A 20,400-nucleotide genomic window follows, 5' to 3' on the forward strand; every position below is an offset into this window, starting at 1 on the left:
GGTCACCAAGCTCCAGGCTGAATACTTTCTATCTACTATCATCCTCTTCTATGGGCCAGTCGATCTGTATCCACATAGCTAAATTTCCCTGTATTCCATGCCTCCTTACTTTCAGAATCGGCCTACCAAGGGCAACCTTAGTCAACGCCTTGCTAAGATCCATTACATCGCATCCACTGCTCTACCTTCCATCAGTGTGTTTCCTCACATCCTTGTGAGGTATGACCTGCCCCCCTCAAAGTCATGCTAACTATCTTTAATCAAACTATGGTTTTCCAAGTAATCATAAATCCTGTTTCTCAGAATCCTCTCTAATAATTTGCGTACCATAGATGTCAAATTACTCTATTCCCTTTCTTGAACAACGAAATAACATTTGTCATCCTTCAATCATCTGGCACTACTCAATGGACAGTGAGGATGCATCGATCCTCACTAAAGGCACAGCAATCTCTTCCCTCGCTTCCTATAGTAATCTTGGGTATATCCCATCTGGCCTGGGGACATATCTTTCGCTATGTTCTTCAAAATTTTCACATCGTCCTTCTTAACATCAGCCTGTTTCACACTGTCCTCACAAACAACAAAGTCCCTCTCAGTAGTGAATACTGAAGCAAAGGATTTATTAAGGACTTCCCCTACTGCCTCTGACTCCAGGCACAAGCTCGTTCCACTATCCCTGATCCCCACTATAATCACTCTGACCATCCTCTTGTTCCTTACCTAAGTGTAGAACACCCTAGGGTTTTCCTTACTCCTACCTGCTGAAGCTTTTTCATAGCCCTTCTAGCTCTCCTAAGCCCATTCTTCAGTTCCTTCTTGGTTACCTTTGTAACCCTCTAGAGCCCTGTCTGATCCTCGATTCCTCAACCTTTAAGTAAGCTTCCTTCTTCTTCTTGACTAAATGTTCTACGTCCCTTATCACCGAAGGTTCCTTCACCTTACTATGCCTTCCTTGCCTCAGTGGGACAAACCTGTCCAGCACTATCAGCAGGTGCTCCCCAAACAATCTCCATATTTCTGTCTTGCATTTTCCTGAAAATATCTGTTCCCAATTTAGGCATCCCAGTTCCTGCTTAATAGCATTGTAATTTCCCTTCCTCCAATTAAATGCTTTCCCATTCCATCTGCTCCTATTCCTTTTCTTGACTATCGTAAAGGTCAGAGAGTTGTAATCACTGTCACTGAAATGCTGTCCCACCAAATGATCTGACACCTGACCAAACGCCAAATCCAAAATGGCCTCCCCTCTAGTTGGCCTACCTAAATATTGCGTCAGGAATCCTTCGTGGACGCACCTGACAAAAACTGCTCCATCCAAACTATTTGAACTGAGGAGGTTCCGATCAATATTAGGGAAGTTAAAGTCACCAATGACACCAACTCTGTTACTTCTGCACCTTGACCAAATCTGCCTTCTGGGACTTTTCCATATCACTCCTTCTTTTGAGGTGTTTTTGTTTGTTTGGACCCATTGCCTTAATCACTTTTGAGCTGAGTGTGAATTTATGTCAGATTGTATTCCTTCTGATTTGCGTATTAAGTGTGCTGTATAATTGCAACTTGTTGCTGTACATTTGCAACTGTGAAAACATTTTGAAGTTGTGTATTCCAGGAAGACAGTCAAGTTTATGCTCCACATGAACATTTAATTGCCTCTTCCCATCCCACTCTCTCATTTTCTGTTCTATTTTGCATGTGTGCATCAGCCTCTCTTTACATAAAAGTGCAGAAAGGTTGAACTGTACTAAATTTTAATTTTGGGTCTATTTATCTATCCCTGCCACAAAATTGGGGTTAAAAAGTTATTTTGGCAGTGGTGGCCCACGGAAGTTTCTTTAAGGCCTATCTTTTAGTCTACAGAAGGAATGGGAAAAGCCAATGAAATCACGTGCAGTGTATTCTCTGCTCAGTTTATTGAGTTCAGCAAGGGGTATGTGTTAAGGTGTTTGATTTGCTTCTTCTCCGTTGTGATGTTTGATATATTTCAAGTATCCTTAGGACATTGAAACACATTTACATCAGGAAACAAGTGACACCATTTAATTACGTCCCCTCACACTAGTTTGTTTAATCTAAGAATTGTGAGGCAGTTTAAATGCTGTCAGCTGTTCTCCTAAATAAATCCTCCCAAGGGGAGGGTAATAGCCCATGGATATTATCGCTAGACTGTTAATTCGGAGTCAAGAGGGTGGCGCTGGAAAAGCGCAGCATCCAAGGAGCAGGATATTTGCCATTTCGGGCCAAAGCCCTTCATCAGGAATTAATCCAGAGACCTGGTAATGTTTTGGGGACCAGGTTCAAATCCTATTGTAATAGACTTGATGAATTTCTTTAGGTGAATTTTGAATTCGATAAAAATAAATCTGGAATTAAGAGTCTAATGATGACTGTGAAACATTGTCGATTGTTGGGAAAATCCTATCTCGTTCTCTAATAGGGAAGGAAATCTGCCATCTTTACCTGGTTTGCCTCCATGTGACTCCAGACCTACAGCAATGTGGTTGACTCTTCCCATTTGGGATGGGCAATAAATGCTGGCCTGGCCAGCAATGCCCACATCCCTGTGAATGAATTAAAAAGTGTTTAAAAAGCATCAGCTATTTAGAAGATTCTTGAATATTGGTGACTGTGTCTGAAACTCAAAGCAATTATCTGCAAATAATTACATTTCAGTGAAAGTGTTTGAAATGCAGATTTCCACAATACTGATTATCTGTTTCATTAGCATATTGATCCAGCTGGTTTAAATCTTCTTCAACACTGATTCTTAGTTCTTTGATTCACAATCTTCTTTCTCCACGTTCTCTAGGAAAATATATTTACAAAGGGAAGATTGTATAAATTATGGCGGAAGTTGCAGATAAAACTTTGGACCATTAACTTCAACAATGTTCCATTTTAATCATTAGTTCCTCGATTTTCTCTCATGTTTACTTCCCACGTGTATACTGGTTCATTTCCCATTGCTAGAACTAGCTATGTTGTCTCCCTTGTTTGGCTTGTGTATTAGGTCAGAAAGATGTCTTATGCACATAATAAATACTCCCCTTTCCCCTTCTACTTCACCCTGTTGAGTTTTGTTTAGGTGTGGTCACTGCTATGATTAGGTGAGAAATGATGGACTATTTTTCTTCTTTTCCCCCTTGTTTCGTTGTAGTAGAGGTTTTGAATTTTAGAAGGATGCTGAATTGCCAATTTACTTTTTGCTCAATTTGCAGCCCTGAGCCAGGTAAGTATTCTTGAGTTAATATGTAAGGAATTACGTTTATTGCTTTTCTACAGATACACCCTAGTTCCTACTAACATGCATAAACACACACTCCTCAACCAAGAAAAAAATGAATTCAGTTTTACCGAGTATTGGATATTTAACTTGAAAATGCAGATGAAAGAGTACAATTAATGACTTTTTACTGTATCTGAATGTTTTGGTATAACTAAGGCAATTGCTTTTCAGTGTTGTCTGGTATTTTCCCTTTTTTCGCTATTGTCAAACATTCAGTGGCTTTCAATAAGAATTCTGTCTGCTGTGGATATAAATGTAACTTTTTTCTTAGCAAAATAGGATTCCAACTTTTGAATGTTGAAGGAGATCTGCTCACTGGGGCAGCTGATTTTTCTGCCCAAATCCCAATTCAAGCACGCATACTGAAAGTTTGTCACATGACCTCTCCATTCTGACTGAATTTCCCAACGAATATGGAGAGCTAATTCACATCTCTCAAAGCTTCTTTTTGCCATTGCTTCATAGCTCAGGTGATTAAATTTAAATGTCTGGCCATTATCTTCTGAATAGATCATACTTCATTAATGAGAAAGGAAGGAAGCTATCATCACTTCCAGGAAATCCATCTACTTGTTGGGGCTATTTTATCTCTGTCCCAAGAAAATGGAATGTGTCTCAACAATTAGTTTAATCCATCTTAAGTTTGTCACCTTCTTTTCAGTTTAAAAACTGCCTTTTAAGATGGCCAAAATATGAAAACATCAATAAAATTAGAAATTAATATTATATTCTAAGCACATCTTCATGATATAGCTCATTTTATATATAAGATGTCACTTGCATTTGTTTTCCGCTGCTAAGTGATCTGTAGCTGCCCACTAATGGTGTAAACAAATCCTTTCTTTGTTGTTACCAATATTCTCTTTTTTAACCTTTTGTTATTCATATCCTTTCTTGCTAGATGTTGCTATTCCTGATCGCCATAACTACTCACCTTTGTCCCCTATTTCAAATTAAATTATAGCATATAGCCATGATAACTTTTGATTTATGTAACACATTTGACTCAATGGTTACAACAGTTTTATCCAACAAGTTTGATAAAAGTACTAAGTATGGCATACGCATTGTGCAGAATTTACAGTTTCTCTTTGTGTCTATATGTTATTTCCTAATCTTTTTATATATATGCTACACATGCCTTACCCTGCAGAAATACCTCTGCACACAGAAAATAATTGAATGGTAATGAAGTGCCAGTCTTAATATATTGTACATCCCTGTTTAATGTTATTCTGTTTTAACATAAATCAGCTGATAGGGTTGTTTTCTTGTTTAAAATTGTAATCCTAACCATCATTATTTTTGGTGAAGTTAGTTAAATAGTGAAGTGTCACTTAATTTCTTCATTTGCATTTGCCCCACTGGGATTGTAAGAAGGTTGAGATAATTTTATTGAAATTTTCAAGGTGATGAGAGAGAGTGGGTACATGGGAAGAATTTTTTTTCATTTGGTTGGAAAGTCTAGGACAAGAGATCAATGCGTAGAAATTAAACCCAACTAGGAGTAAAATTAGAAAACACTAGTTTAGGATATTTTATTCATGAATAACAATGTATGCTTGATAAGTAGCCAAAGGCCTGAAGAAATACAGGAAAGGGTGAGCACATGAATTTAAGTCATAGGTTAGCCATGATTTCATTAAATGGCAGAAAAATGAGACCACTGTTTCAATATGTTACTGCAATGACTCAGTATATAGTTAGGAAATTCCAGTGGGACCTTTTAAGTATTTGATCCATATTACACTTGTGTGTTAAAAATACTTTTTAACTTAAAAATGAAATGATATTCTTTTATGAAATAAATAGCATTATCGTTAAAGAAGTCAAATATTTAATTATAAGTAACTGTTTTTAATAAATTAAAATTTTGCAGCATTAGAAAACAGGAAAAATTGTAATGCAACCCAGAGGGAACAGACATTCAAAAGGTTGTAATAGTAAAGTTGTTCTCAGTTTGGTTTTGTGTATATATAAGTTTCTGAATTTAAAATTTAAACCTATTAACTGTGAAGTACTGTGTTTACTTCAATAAGGACAGTGTTTTCCTCTTCAGATGGATCCAAAGCTTCGTCCATCCTTTCCAGAAATAGTGAAAATGATAGAAGAGATAATGCCACAATTAGAAGAGGAAGACCAAGAGAAATGTGCAAACAGTGAAGAAGGTAGAGAAACCAAGCCAATTAATCTTCAGAAAAGTAAGCAAATTTTTTTTTAATGGCCAGATAGACACTTTTTAGTGAGAAAAATCAGAGGCCAAATAATACAATTTTATTAATGGAAGTTAATTTTGCTTTACTGTATATTTAACTGCATAAAACCAATTGTATTGGATCCTACTGTTGAATGAATCCAGTGCACCCATAAATGAGATGGGGTTAGAGTTTGCATCAGTATTACTTGGACAAAAGGGGTGAAATAGGCTGGTATTATGTTCGGTGCAATAGAGCTGTGTGGTTTCCAATCTTTATTCAAAAATCATTTCTTCAGCTTCTCGAGAAATTCTGAGGAGATTCAGAAGCTGAATGTGCCTCCAGATTAAAGTAATGGGCAAAGTTGATGGTCAAAGACTGATAGTTTTGTTTTGTGGACATTGAATGGCTTTTCAACTTGAATTTTTTAAAAATACTAGTTTGCATATTTTCAGTGTTTTTACATTTTATTTGCTAAGAAACTGCTAAGTGCTGTTTTCTTGTTTAACATTGTAATCCTAACCATCATGATTTTTGGTGAAGTTAGTTAAATAGTGAAGTGTCACTTAATTTCTTCATTTGCATTTCCCACAATGGGATTGTAAGAAGGTTGAGATAATTTTATTGAAATTTTCAAGGTGATGAGAGAGAGTGGGTACATGGGAAGAATTTTTTTTTCATTTGGGAAGTCTAGGACAAGAGGTCAAAGTGTAAAAATTAAACACAACTCTGTCAGTAAAATTAGGAAACACTAGTTTAGGATACTTTTTCATGAATAACAATTTATGCTTGATATGCATTAATGAAACTCAAAGTATTCAGCTTAATTCTCAAGTAATTTTCAATGATGTGCAGTTGTTACCTACAAGTGGAGGAAGACTAGACACTTGAATTTAAATTTTTTTTGAGTTAAATCCATTCTTAACTCAAACTGTAATAAGTTACCTGGCTTAATTGCATTATGAATATTTTGAACTCAACAGAAGAATGCAAATTACATTCCTTTTATGCTGACTGGTTTGTGGAAGATGCTAAATTTGTTTATTGTAAATGAATTGGGTGAAAACTTAAAACACTTAGCAAGAAGCAGCAATTCTACCACAGTTTAAATCCAGTTTCCTGATTGCATTCAAAGTGGAAACTACCCTGATTGTTTGCTAACACCTCTGAATTTGCAGTGTTCCTATACATGGATCCTGAAAGGTATGCAATTCCATATTGACCATATTGTTTTGTATTTAGACAGCTGTAAGTTAATTTTGTTTTGGAAATTGTTATGATTATTTTTAATTGTTCCAGAATTCCCCAGATCTTTCTGCATGCATCGGCATTGAAACTGGTCACTATGAACTGCGCAGTATGTGGGCAGTGCTTATTTTGCAGAACAATTGCTCCAAATTATAATTGATGTTCAGTTCTCTTGTTAAATGTTAATGTTAAAACCAAGTTTGCGATGAGGTTAGGAGCTGACTAGTGAAATACCAATTGAGTGTCAGAGTGGGTTGTTGCTGGACATGTGTTACTTGCTAGCACATGATCAAGTTTAAAGTGAAAGCAGTAACTGTCTTGGTTGGATTTGTCCTGCTATTTGTCAACAGGGTGTAGCTGTGCAGTTTTTCACATTGATATGCGATGCCATGCTTCACCAGATTGGTACCTTTTCTTTTACAATGTTTGGTTCTGTTTCTGGTGTACACTCTTGCACTTATTGAACCAACATTGATCCTCTGGTGTGATGACAGTGGTAGAGTGACAAAGTTAGTATTCATTTTAAGAAGGATTTTTTTCTAACATTGCATTTCCATTTTTTTTTCAAACATTTCAAACTATGTTGTTTTATTCCTGAGCCTTTTATGAGTGAGAATAGTTTCTTTCTATCTATCCAGACCCTTGTGATTTTCAAAACTTTTATCAAATCTCCTCTTGGTTGTCTCCTTTTCAAGAAAGATCACCACACCTTCAATCCATCTTCATGACCCTAGCACCATTCCTATAAACTTTCCCCTCTTTTCTGATGGGTTCAGATCCCTCTGAAGTGTGTAACCAGAACTGTACATAGCACTGTAGCTGAGTTTTAACCCTCACGAATTTAACATAACCCGTTTTGCTTCTGTATTCCAAGATACTTTATGCTTTATTAACTGCTCCCTCCCATCTGTATTGCTACTTCTAATTGTGCACAGATATGCCCATGTTACCCTACTTGTACATATCCACTAGTATCCTTTATTTAATATTGTCTCACATTCTTTGTACCAGAATGTATCATCTCTCACTTATTCACATTGAATTTCATTTGCCAACAACTCCAACAACTTGCCAATATCCTTTTGGAGTTCTCCACTATCGCCCTCATAATTTACAATGGAACAACATTTTGTATCATTCACAGCCTTTGAGATTGTACTCTGTATGCTAAGATCTATTTGATAAGTATAAATCAGGAAAAGTTCCAATAATGACCCCTGGAAACTCCCATACAAGCTTTCCTCAAGCCTGAAAAGTATGTATGAACTATTAATCTGTTTACAATCATTCACCAGTTATGTACCAACATTACTAGTGTCCCTTTCCATGAGCACTGATTTTTTTTTCTTGTAGGTCTATTGTGTAGCACTGTATCAAATGCTATCATGAAGTCTGTCGTTAACTCTGTTATCTCTTCAAAAACTGTACAAGCTTGTGAAACGTAACTGTCCCGTTAGGAAATCCATGCTGGCTATCCTGAGTCACATGGACAAAAAAGTGTGCTATTAATTCTATCCTGATTTATTGTGTCTGGAGGTTTCCCCACCAGCACAGTGTTTGCAACGATCAGATGATTCAGGTTCAGTGTTAATAAGACGTAGCTTTTTATTCCAATTTTACTAATATATTGATTTTTAAAGTTCCACAGCTGCCATGGTTGCTTTTGAACTTGTGTTTACAACAGTGTTTGGTTTCAGTGTTGCTCCTATAACCAGTCCCTTTTAATGGATTCAGATATAAAGTAATAGCATAATTAAAATACAGAGGAACCTTAAATATCCGCCATTCGATTAACCGAATTTCGGATTATCCGAACAAGATCACAAGGTCCCAATGCACGACTAACTATTATCTGGCATTTGATTATCCGGTATTTGATTAACCAAATAAAATACTCCCGCCTGTGTCCTTCAGATAACTGCGGTTCCTCCGTATACTAAATGTTGGGTAGAGCAGGAAAAGAGGAAAACAATACGTAAGGAGCTAACTTTAAGATCTCTTAAACTTGTAGCTTTTAATGTTAATAACAACACCTTCCAGGCACAAAGCCTTCATGATTTGTGTAAATTGAACTAAAAAGCCAGCAGTAAATCACACATTTCGTCGTCTGAAGTCACATTTACTGTACTGTTAAGGTCCCTTATCAGTACTGCATACTCTAGCATTTATTTTGTTTATTTCAATCTATTGTATTTTAACCATCTCAAAAATGCCTAAAATATCTTTATTAAATGGAGTCATGACTATATTAACTCCACTTGAATATTACTGAGCTGAAGTATAATGGGGTAAGTTTAATCCTGGGTAATGATAGAAATAGCAACATGTAGAATAAGTTATCAAGCTTACTTCACTAAGAGGAGATTGAGCAGGGTTTGAAAGAAAGTTTTTTTTTTTGATTTGTTCATGGGATGTGGGTGCCACTGGCTAGGACTACACTTCTTGCCCAATTAAGAGTTAACCATATCACTGTGGGCTTGGAGTCTCACGTAGTCCAGATCAAATAAGGACAGCAGATTTCATTCCCTAAAGGACATTAGTGAACCAAATAGGTTTTTATGACAATCAACATGTCACAATTGGGCCATCTCTTTATTCAATATTACCATAGTTCAAAGTTATGTTTATATCAGTGAGTATACTTGCAATAGAAAAATGAGTTAATATTTCTTGGGTGCCTGTTTTTTTTTTAAAAAGATCTTCAGTATAAAATGTGCTTATATATAACTAAAAAATGTTAGGATTAATGTGCACAGTGCAGCTAGTTGGCTGTCAAACCCTGCTGAAAGCTGCAACTTTCTTGCTTATTTCCTAAGTGATTTTTGGAATAAAGATCTGCCTCTGTCTTTTCACAGTGACTAAACAATGGCATGTTTTGGTCTGCTTTATTACCACTAAGTGCAAAGATTTGGGATTCAATAGATTTACCTTAAATGCTCAACAGATAAGCAACCCAACCATCCACGGATTTTAATACATGTTGAGCTAGGGAATGGAAGAGTAAATGATTCTAATTCTGGACAATCCAATTAGCTTCACTTGACAGTTTGTGCAGGCAAAAAACTTGATTGGGCTTAACTTTGTTGCTTTGTATGGTCCTGTTGCAGAGACCAATAACAAGAAGGGCTTGAACAGGTAATAGAATAGGTACCAATATCTTTTGACATTCATTTCAGCTAGTGTTTTATTTTCTAAACAGGACTGATAATTGGGGGGAAAAGTCCTCCAGGATAGGAAACCAGATTGTTTAAAGCCATGTGCTAAAGGGTCAGTTTAAATGGCTTTGTCCTAATTTGCACTAAAAGAGCTGTATATTTTTATTTAAAAATACAGGTACCCCATTACATTGCATTATTGCTGCCAGATGTAGCATTGTAATGTAAATGAGGTGGCACGACTACTGGAGGAGGTAAGAACTAACTTGGTGGTTTTCCAAGACTCTTCCAGTGCCACTCATAGAAAATGTACACATTTTGAGCTGACTGTCTCTTAATTTTTGACCTCTGTCGGGGGCTAGATGTGGTTTTAATAATGCTGGCTTGTATAGAAATTCTGCCTGTATTGAGGTATACTTGTCTTCTGAAAACAAGTTGGAGAATCATAGATTATTACAATATAGGTCTGGTAAATCTTTTGAAGTTTTTCTCCACATGTTCCTACTGTATTCTTCTGCTTACTCCTTATACCTCCTTTTTTCATAATTGCAGCAGGTGAGTTCTGGGAAAACGCGGTTTAGCAGCTGTTAAAATTTAAATCTGACCTGTAATTGGGTTGATTTTAAATATGATTGATTGAAATATCCCATCTCCTAAAATTGAACACATGCGCAACAGGCCAGGAGTTTTAAAAAATGCATGTGTTTCCACATTGTAATGTTAACCCCACCCACTCTGTCCTTTTTTTATCCTTATTCACTTTTAATAGGAGTTGTTAATATCAGGTCCATTTGTTCCTGAAAACAGCCATGTTTGAATTTTGGTAGGAAGAGACATTTTATAGATTTTAAACCAAAATATTAAAATTGTCACTTTTTTATTTAATTGCAAATATTGCCACTGTATTAATGTTTGCTTTTGGTGTATATACTCTTTTTTTCCTTCAACTTTTCAGTATGTTGTGCAATAGAAAATGTGAATTGAGCATTTGTTTAATGTTTATCTGGGAAGTGCTCATGTGTAAACTAGCATACTTCAAAAAATTAATGGACAGAAGGACTAATCCATTTCTTAATAACATGGTAGCTTTTCTGCCAAATTGTTTTATGTAGAACATTTGTTTCTGGTAAATTGATTGCTTATAATAATCTTGGAACTGTGATCATAATACTCTTTGTCCTAAAACTCTTTTGTGATTGCTTGTAGGTGCAGGAGAGAAAGGACTGGCGATAAAAAGGTGCAGCCCCCTTAGACTTCCAGGTGATAAGGTTCCTCCCAAATCTCCTCGACCTCGTCGAAATATATGGCTTTCTCGTAGTCAGTCAGACTTCTTCACACGAAAAGGGAGTCGGAAGATTAATGTCCAAGATCCTTACTATACCCCTTGCAAAGGAACGTCACGCAAGGTTAACCCGTTCGATGCTAGGCAGGATCTGAAAGGTGGAAAGATCAAATTCGTGGACACACCAAGTAAATCAGTAATATCACTTGCATTTGACCTGCCATCACCTGATGCTGCAAAGTACCCAGTCACTTCAACATCCCAGGTGAAACAGTGCTGCAGTGGAGATTTTCAGGAATCTTTACTCTCTGAAAGACAATATAGGTCCCTTCCGGCTTCTCCTGATCTTTCAACAAAAGAATGTCACAGTTTTGGGCCCTTTTCATTAAAGCTTGGTAAATGTGACCCTATGCAGATAGAAACAGATGTGCGGCAAAAAGAGTCAAGCAATTCCTTGTACTCTGAGTTGGAAATTCCACCATTTAAGTTCAAACCACAGACACTGGAATCTGAATCATTAAAACATTTTGATATGGACTGTTCAGCAAGTGAATGCCCACAGGATGAAAATGAATCATGTGCAAAGAACAGGAAACTATTAAAGCTAAAAACCAATGAAAGTATGATTGTCCTTGGGCAAGAAAGTTTGAATTGTAGTAATATAACTGGAGATGATGGACCAAATTTAGATGGTGCATCATTGAGCCATTGGAATAGCTTAGTTTCTGGTGAAGAAATGGAGGAACAGGAAATGCAGAGGCACCTGTCTAAGTTAGCGATACCAGAACCCAAGTCATCTTTCCATGTAAATACAGTTCTGAAACGAGATGAAGTGGACCCAAGTGATTCTGTTTTTCTACCTGAAGCTTCTGACATGGAAGAGCATCCATCTGTAGTACTGACTCCATGCATGGCCTCAAATCCATGTCATCTTCAGTCAAAATGTGACATTTGAAAGGCATGCATGTACTAACATTGTTCGGAGAGGCTTCATATAACAGCTATTTCTGCATAATAAAAATGTTATTTTATTTTGTCAGAAAAGGTATATATGAGAGACTCGAATTCCAAAGCTATTTTGGCAGGTGGGTGCTGGTACCATAGACATCAGTCTGTTCTGATAAATTACTTGGCTTAATATGTGATGATAGGCCAGTATTAAGTTATCTCATTCGAGTAGACTTTGGATCCTCTGCAAGTTAATTTGAACCTTTATGACAGTAGTCTATCCACACTCCTTTTTTAATATCAGTATGAGCACATAAGCAGTATATCCATTTGCAACTTCCAGTATTTGTAGGATCACTAATGATTTGAACAAATGTGTTAGCCATTCTTCTGTCAATCAAATAAGGTTCTTTAAAACTTTCCACAATTCTGATGCAGTTTGCTGTATCACAGGTAGCTATCATTTTAATGAAAACCTAGCGGGCACGTTAATTATAAAATAATTCTTACTTTGTATTTTTCTTGTCAAGATCATATCTGTGCTGCAGGAAGGTTATTTGAGTAAAGGGGAGTATATTTACTTCATGTTTGCACCCAAGTCTGCTTGAGATAAGATTGTTAGGAACAGAGTTTCAGTATAAGAAAGCTTGCATGTTTAGGGTACCTGAATGTAATAAACTGTGCTGACTGTCAGTATAGTTTTTCCTTTGTCTGCAAAAAATATATTTTTTCTAAATTTGTTTAAATTTTCTAAATTTACTCACATTAAAGACAAGTCATCAAGGTTTTTTATACAAGAGAAGCACTTAATCACTTTCTTTCTTTCCTATAGCTTGAAAGATGTTACTACTGTATATTTTGTATTTCAACCTGGACTACTGTAACTGGAGTCAGCAGCATGGTGCCATATTAAATATAGCTTATGGTGGGTCAACCCTCAGAATTAGTGTGAAGAATATTTAATTTACAAATCAACACAAGGTGTATTTATCTTTTTGAATCCTGTGAAATGCAGTTCCATTATAATGCGGCAATTTTGTTTGAATTGGATATATTCTTCCTCTTGTCTCCCAAAAATGCATTGCAGTAAATGTTTTCCACAACGGTTTCTACTGCCTTGTAATTGGCAGCTAGGCTGTGTCAGACATTTATTTGCCTTTTCTGTTACTGTCCTTTCTGTACCTGTGCTGAAGTATCTTATACGTATCTAGTGCTGCACTTTGTAGAACCTAGATTGCCCTGTTGTATATGTTCAGTTAATTAGGTTTTAACCATGAATGTGAATTATAAAGTAATGGTTCTTTTACACTCCATTTAAAGTAGCGCTATTGATATGGATCTGATCTATTAACAATAAGTCAGTATCAAGATAAATTGGTACATTTGATGTTCATCTGAACTAATGGGAAATTTACTTCAAATCATCTTCAGTTAACCTGACTCATTGTTTAAACATATTCCAGGTTTTTCCAAAGCTATATTGCAGATATTTTCTGATCTAATCAGTTTTGACACATAATGAACAAATTAGTTGATGGGGAATATTTTGGTGTTGAGGCCCATGAATTTATAACACTTTCTTTCATTTCGTTAAAATTTTGTGTATTTTCTCATCTTGGGACTACCAGTGATTATTTAGCATCCAATTTGATTTTCCAATTACAGTACAGTAATGGTGAAGCAGCAGTTCATTGTTTTAAAAAAAAAACTTGGTCAAGCTGAACAACGCATTTGACTCATTACTTTGGCTTGATATGTGTTATTTACATTATTTTGAGTTTTTTTTTGTATTCACCATATCCACAGGATTTTTTAGTTCAATTCATAAAATCACTCTGCAAACATACGAGAACAACTTGAGAGTGTGAATAGAGACTTTTGGACAGTTCTTAATTTTTAATGTCTCAAACATTTGTAATATCGAAGATTGTCTTTGTAAATAGTTTTCTAAAATAGCATATAAGCTTGATTTGTGATTTGATTGTCAACAAGAGTCTTTGAATAGAGAAATTTGTAAATCTAATACTAGAGTGAAGAGATCTTGTAATTCTAGTCAGTTTACCATTTTGACAAAGTTGGTGATAGAAATTGTATTCTTTATCTGCCTTGATTACTAAATTATATATTTTGCAAATTACATCTTTTGCTGGGGAAAAGGACTATTTTGTATTTCGGCATAATGTACCACATAGCTTGATGTTTTATTTTAGAAAGGTGAACCACTTATCTTGGGACCATCCTTCCCCAGTCTTTATATTGGCCTTGATTTGGGTTACAAAAACAGCATTAAGTGAAAACCCATACTATTTTGAGTGTTGTAATTTATGGAGACCCCAAGAAGTGACCTAATTTTGATCAAAAACCATAATTTTTGGTGTAAATTAAAATTCTTATGCAGTTATGAATCGATTTCCCAAGTAGAATGTGCAAATAAAAGGCTTGTGGGCGACTGATTCCAAAGGTACATAATTAGTACATAGACATGCAATATGTACTAATTAAGGAGAGTTACTAGCATGTTGATTTGGATAAAGTTATCAATGGAATCAAAGTTAACCATATGCAGCAAGAGAAGAAGTTGAATAATAAAAATACAGTCTTTTGGGAAGAAAGCAAACAAGGGAACATAGTAAGGCGTACTTGTTGCTGTCATATATTGTTTGTTGATATTTGAATCTGGCTAACCCTAACATTTTGGGTAAAATAAATCCTTTGCCACTTGCAAAATTATAAGAGTTTTAGTTCTGTTTGAGCTCTTGAAAGGACTTTGGTTCCATCTAAGAAATGGCTCAATAAGCAAGAAGGACACTGTTTTCTTATCCAAAAGCCTTTATTTGCAAGCCTTGACTTGGAGCGTGGAGGTATTTCAGTTGGCCCTCAGCTGTGTATATTTGATGCCAAAAAGATTGTTCTGAAAATACCTGCCCTAAACTTGGCTGAATAACAATGAATGAAAATATAATTAGTAAGAGGTTTACAACATATGGATATGGTTGCATTAATATTTACATACTGTATATCAAAAGAATTTTAACTGAGTTCAGCAAGTTTTATGTAGAAATGTGCCCAAAACACACTACATCTTCGGAGGGTACGAAGTATGTAAATTCTTCCCTCATTTGGCATGTAGCAGTTATGTGCTATTTGATTCAAGAGAGGCATACACTTGCACAGAAGTTTAGCACCTTTTTAAAATAAAAAAAATTGTTGTAATGGCCCAAGATGCCAAATCAATCACTTATTGGCTCTCCTTAACCATCACTACTTGCCCTCATCTCAAACATTGAATCCTGATCAATAGTGGGCTTTGTGCTAGTTTGGCTTGTAGTGTATGTTTTCAGGAAATTAGACACAGTTGAGACGTAATGTATAGTATAGCTTTTACATCATGTGTGCTACTACAGTTTCACAATTTAATACAGAAAGTATGACTTTGCAATAGATAATGCAACTGAAGTCTTGATTTTTTTTGCATTCTATTGTGAGACAAAAGGTATTTCAGCACTAAACCAGTCGGAAACCAAATGGAATCTCATGTTAAAATACCTTCTGGTTTTCATTTTGATCAACAATGTCACTAATGTACAAGAAGCAAAGCTGGGCATCCAAATTCCTCCATCCCGACAAACTTAAAAACACATGCATTTGCAACAGCAAGTTGCATTGTATAGTTGTTAGTGTGTAGCTAAGTTCAAGGCCATTTGATTTTATGAATATTTGGGTGAACACCAACAAATAACAGCGATTGAGGTAAAAAGATCCACTTTCTTAACATGACTCTGTATTTCTACAGAATGTAATGTATAATGTGTAGAATAGAATGACAGGAATCTGATGGTTTGGCTTCACTTTGTGATTGCACAAAAGATTTTGCACAAAAAGGCATGTGGCTTTTGTAAATTATTTTGAATTTCTGTATATTTGATTATTGGTTCCCAGTAATGACACCGCAAGCTCTTTGCCCTTGCATTTAATTGCAAGAATTTCAGACTGTTTACACTGCAATGTTTCACTGGGGTGAGAAGAAAACCTATCCAAAATAATAAGGGCGAAGTCCATTCAAATTTAATGCTTGCTTAAATGGAAATATTTAGGCATATCTTTCATTGAAAGATTCTGATCGTGGATAAGGAATTAAATCAAAGTGATAAATACCAGGTTTTAAATATGCTTGTTGTTTGTAATATAGCAGTTGTTACAAAGTTGAAAATATAGCTTCAATCATTCCGACTGATTGCATGGATTATATCAGCATTAGCTCAGCAGTAGCACTTCTGTCTGAGTCTGAAGATTGTGGATTCAAGTCTCATTTGATATTTAAGTACACTAAATATGTTGACACTTCAGTGTAGTAGTGAGTACTTTGCATTGCTGGGAGTGTCATTTCTTGGTTGAGATATTAATTGGATCTTGTACAGGCTCATCCACCATGCAATAATAGCAGTATTATTTTCCTGGTGTCCTGACCAATATATTTTCCCTCTACTAATCATTTTAGGGAACAAAAAGGCAGATAATGTATTGTCTTCTGTTACTGTAATTGCTATATCCAAACTGGCTACTCAATTTCCTACTTTACAACAGTAACTATACTTCAGAAGTATTCCATTGGCTGTAAAGCACTTGGAGTATCTTGAGGCTGTAGAAAAGCATTTGCTTCTGATCAAAGTGTAGTTTTGAAATGACCTTATAGTACTTTAGTTTGGAATTTTAAGTTATGCATGAACCATGTAGATCACAGCTTTTGAACCGAGGCACGAGTTTATTCTTTGTTTGGTACTTTTCCATTTCATTGTGACATTTCCATATGAGTGTTGCTCAATATATGGATATTAGTATTTCATATGTGCACTCAATGTTTTGTAACCCTATACCCGACAATGCAGGAATTTAGTGTGGAAAACCTAATATCAGTATGTTTGAATACCAAATATGCTGTGCAACTGAAGCACAAGTCTGCACGTTTTTTAAATACAGGCTTATGGAGGGAGTGTGCAGAGGTACAAGGAGGATACAAATCTGTAGCCTGCTTTGTAATGCTGGGTTGTGTAATTCATCTGCAGTTACCTACAGTTTTGAAGAACTTGCTACACGATGCTGCATATAAATTATAAAAAGGCTTATATATAAAATACATAAAAATGTACCGACCCGAAGTGAATATCTGACTTTTGCAACCTATGCTTGGGAAAAGCAATTATTTTTGTTGAAATAGAATGCATCAAGTGGACTAAGCACTCTGATCTGTGTAGAAGTTCCAGCTAAGTAATGTGTCCACTATAAGTGGAGAAGCAACAGGTTATTCAACTTTAAATCCATTTGTACCATACCAGTAATTTACAGAAATGATACATTTGGATCAGTTTAATTTTTCAGGAACCATTTATTATATGTTTGAATGGGAATTGCTTTGTGATTCAGCTGCTGATCAGATGCAATATGAACAGGAGTTTGCTTATTTTCATGCAGGAGTATTCCTTTGTTTCGATTAGTCCTAAGATTTGAGCTGCCTGTCTAAGTAATAGTGATGAGCTCACAAATTGATTTCCTGCACCTAGTGGAATTTTTCCCAAAAGGTACATTATTGTGCACTATGTATTACTAATTAAAACAGTTTGGCAAGATGGAAGTGTATAATTTTGGTAATAAATTTCAATGTACTGATTGCTAGGCTTTAAACTTTAGTATATTTGGGAGAAACCAAAGCATTTTGCTGTGACTCATTTTCTGAATTAATTTCCAAATTAAAACTAAATTGCCATTTTTGTCCATTATAGAACACCTGTTTAGATGAAACAATTCAATAATTGCTAAACTCATTGTTTAAATTTAATCACGAGATTAGGTTTGATTTGCTTCCCATCTATTTTACCTATTCCAGGTTCAAACAGCCATTTAATATACAGAAAACTACGGTTTTAAAATTGAGAATATTAAATCGTTCCACAAAATAGGTCACGACAATACTACTACATTGCAAGAGATATATAGCCCCAGATTGTGGTGCATACCTTAGCTCAAATTAACACAGGTGATTTTTTCCAATTGTTCAGAGTGCAGGAAAGCTTTTAATGAATAACTAGCTTTCCATTCTAATTATTACAATCCTGGTTTATAATACCTCAATGTCTCTGGTATTTTTAGTTTTCCTGTACACAACGTGTAGCAACAAATAGTCTTAACTGCTTTTGCTGATCATGACATATTATTGATGTTTGATTTGAGCAGATACTGTGTTTGAATTACTATGTGAAGTGTGCCGTTTCAACCATGGAACCTGCTATAGTAATCATAATGCATTTTTAAAGTAAGTACCTTGGAAACATTAGAATTATTGGATTTTGTTTTGCTTGCAACTCTCCATCCACCAGCAAATTTAACATTTTTGTCATGATATTGTCAAAAGTGAGACCACTCTGAAGCTTACTGCCCGCATGAAAGAAAAACTTTTCTAATGCTTTCAGTTGTACAGCTTGGGAAACTATTTTGAGAGTTCAGGTTTTGAAAAACTTTTAGTCACAATAGTTCAGAATGGTAATTTTTATTTCAGGTATTTTTGCCTGCTTGAGATTTAGAAGAATTCTTTATTTTTGTAATAATTATGGAAAAATCCCTGTGAATTTTAATACTGCAGTTGACTGGTAAATACTTTTTACTATTGCATACTATCTATCAGGTTTAGCTGAATAGATAGCTGAAATTGTCATCTGCCAGTTACTCATTACGTCAAGAACTGCAATCATGCTATAGAAAAAGATTGATACCTGTGTTCTTCGTCACAAATATTCTGATATCCAACAAGAAATCTATTGCCTTGCCATTTTCACTTCTACTATCCCCAAATAATTGGAATACTATCAGAAAATATGTATAATACAAATAATAATGCCCAGTACATGAAGTGTTATCGTAACTGCTAAATCAGAGCTTTTTCATTCTTCTTAAATATCAGCAACTTAAATTTGAGATTTCTGATCATTTAATTGAAAGTTTTACAGTAAATTATATTTTTCCTGGAAGCACCCTTTGCTTTGCTTTCCTCCCCCTCTCTGGAAATATTGAATGTTGACAAATGAATCAGAGGCCAATTTGCAGTTTTTCCTGCAACCAGTTTGCCTTGAAATAACACAAAAACGGAAGTGCTGTTTCAAGTAGAAAGTCATCTTTCCTTTTTAAGAGGAAAGGAACAGTTATTGTAAGGGAACATCTTTTCAGGAATATAACCCCATGTTACTGAACAAGGTGGGCATAATATGCGGTCGTATACTTTGAGAAAGGTTGATTGCAATTTTTTTTTATAGTTATAACTAATGCTAAGGCTATGTGCTACAACAGAAACTTTACAAAATGTTAAAGTCTCCAGTCTAAAAGGGCATTGGTAATGGCAGAATGTAGCATGTTCTGTCTAGATATACTTAATCGGTTCTTGTATCACTTGCATTCAGAAAAAGAACGAAGATATAGGGGAACATTGATATAATTTTGAATTGTGGCTCAGTACTTTCAAATACAACAAAATAATTTCCTAATTTGTTATAAACTTGAACAATTAAACTGTAAAAATTCCTTTGCCAGTTTGCAGTTACAACACTTGTATCAACTAGATCATTTGCACTTGTAATAAGAAGCCTTTCTTGTCACTACATTTCTATGCAAAAATGTTTTTCTCTTTGCAACAGGATGAAAATGATGATGATTGTAGATCTATTTTCTTATTTATGAAGGGGTTTTTGCTAAATGTCTTAATATTCAGATCTCTAATTAAAGCTATAATTTAAGAACAATCTTGTAGCAAGTTTGTTTTGTGACTTATATTGAGTAAGCAACTGCATTGCTCTCCTTTTGGATATGGGCATATATCACAAAACCATTCACTCTAGAATGGTCAAGCAACCACAAGACATTGCTGTAGAAAATCTGATATACCTTTAGTCTTTGCTGTAAATATTAACCCATATTTTGCAGTACTGACTACATTAAAACTAAGCTTTCTGAAACTGACAATCTTTCGAGAGTCTCACCACAAGCAGTGTGATGCCTAAATCCAGAATTGTGTTAAAACACTACCAGACTTCAATTATAGAAAATTGAATTAAATGGTACTAAAAACACAATGCAACGACACGCAACCTTCAATGCTGAGGAAAAGAATCTTAAGCTTGCTACCTACATAATTATTACTATACACACTTAGTTGTCCTTAAGATCTGATTTTACATTCAATTCATTGAAGTTCAGTAAGAATTAAAGTAGTTTAATACTTTGAGTTAAATTGATGCTAAT

General features: G+C 35.3%; 1 protein-coding gene across 1 annotated transcript in view; it reads left to right on the forward strand.

Annotated features, from left to right (window-relative positions):
- LOC122554300 (dual specificity testis-specific protein kinase 2-like) overlaps positions 1-19,901 on the forward strand; it is a 35,785-nt gene extending 15,884 nt beyond the window's left edge. The window contains exons 5-6 of the mRNA XM_043699101.1: positions 5,349-5,490; positions 11,094-19,901. Coding sequence (XP_043555036.1) covers positions 5,349-5,490; positions 11,094-12,124 — 1,173 coding nt within the window. The 3' untranslated portion in view covers positions 12,125-19,901. The remainder of the gene's footprint in view (positions 1-5,348; positions 5,491-11,093) is intronic.
- The last annotated feature ends 499 nt before the right edge of the window (positions 19,902-20,400 follow it).

This window comes from Chiloscyllium plagiosum, chromosome 11 (genome assembly GCF_004010195.1).
Source record: "Chiloscyllium plagiosum isolate BGI_BamShark_2017 chromosome 11, ASM401019v2, whole genome shotgun sequence".
NCBI lineage: Eukaryota > Metazoa > Chordata > Chondrichthyes > Orectolobiformes > Hemiscylliidae > Chiloscyllium > Chiloscyllium plagiosum.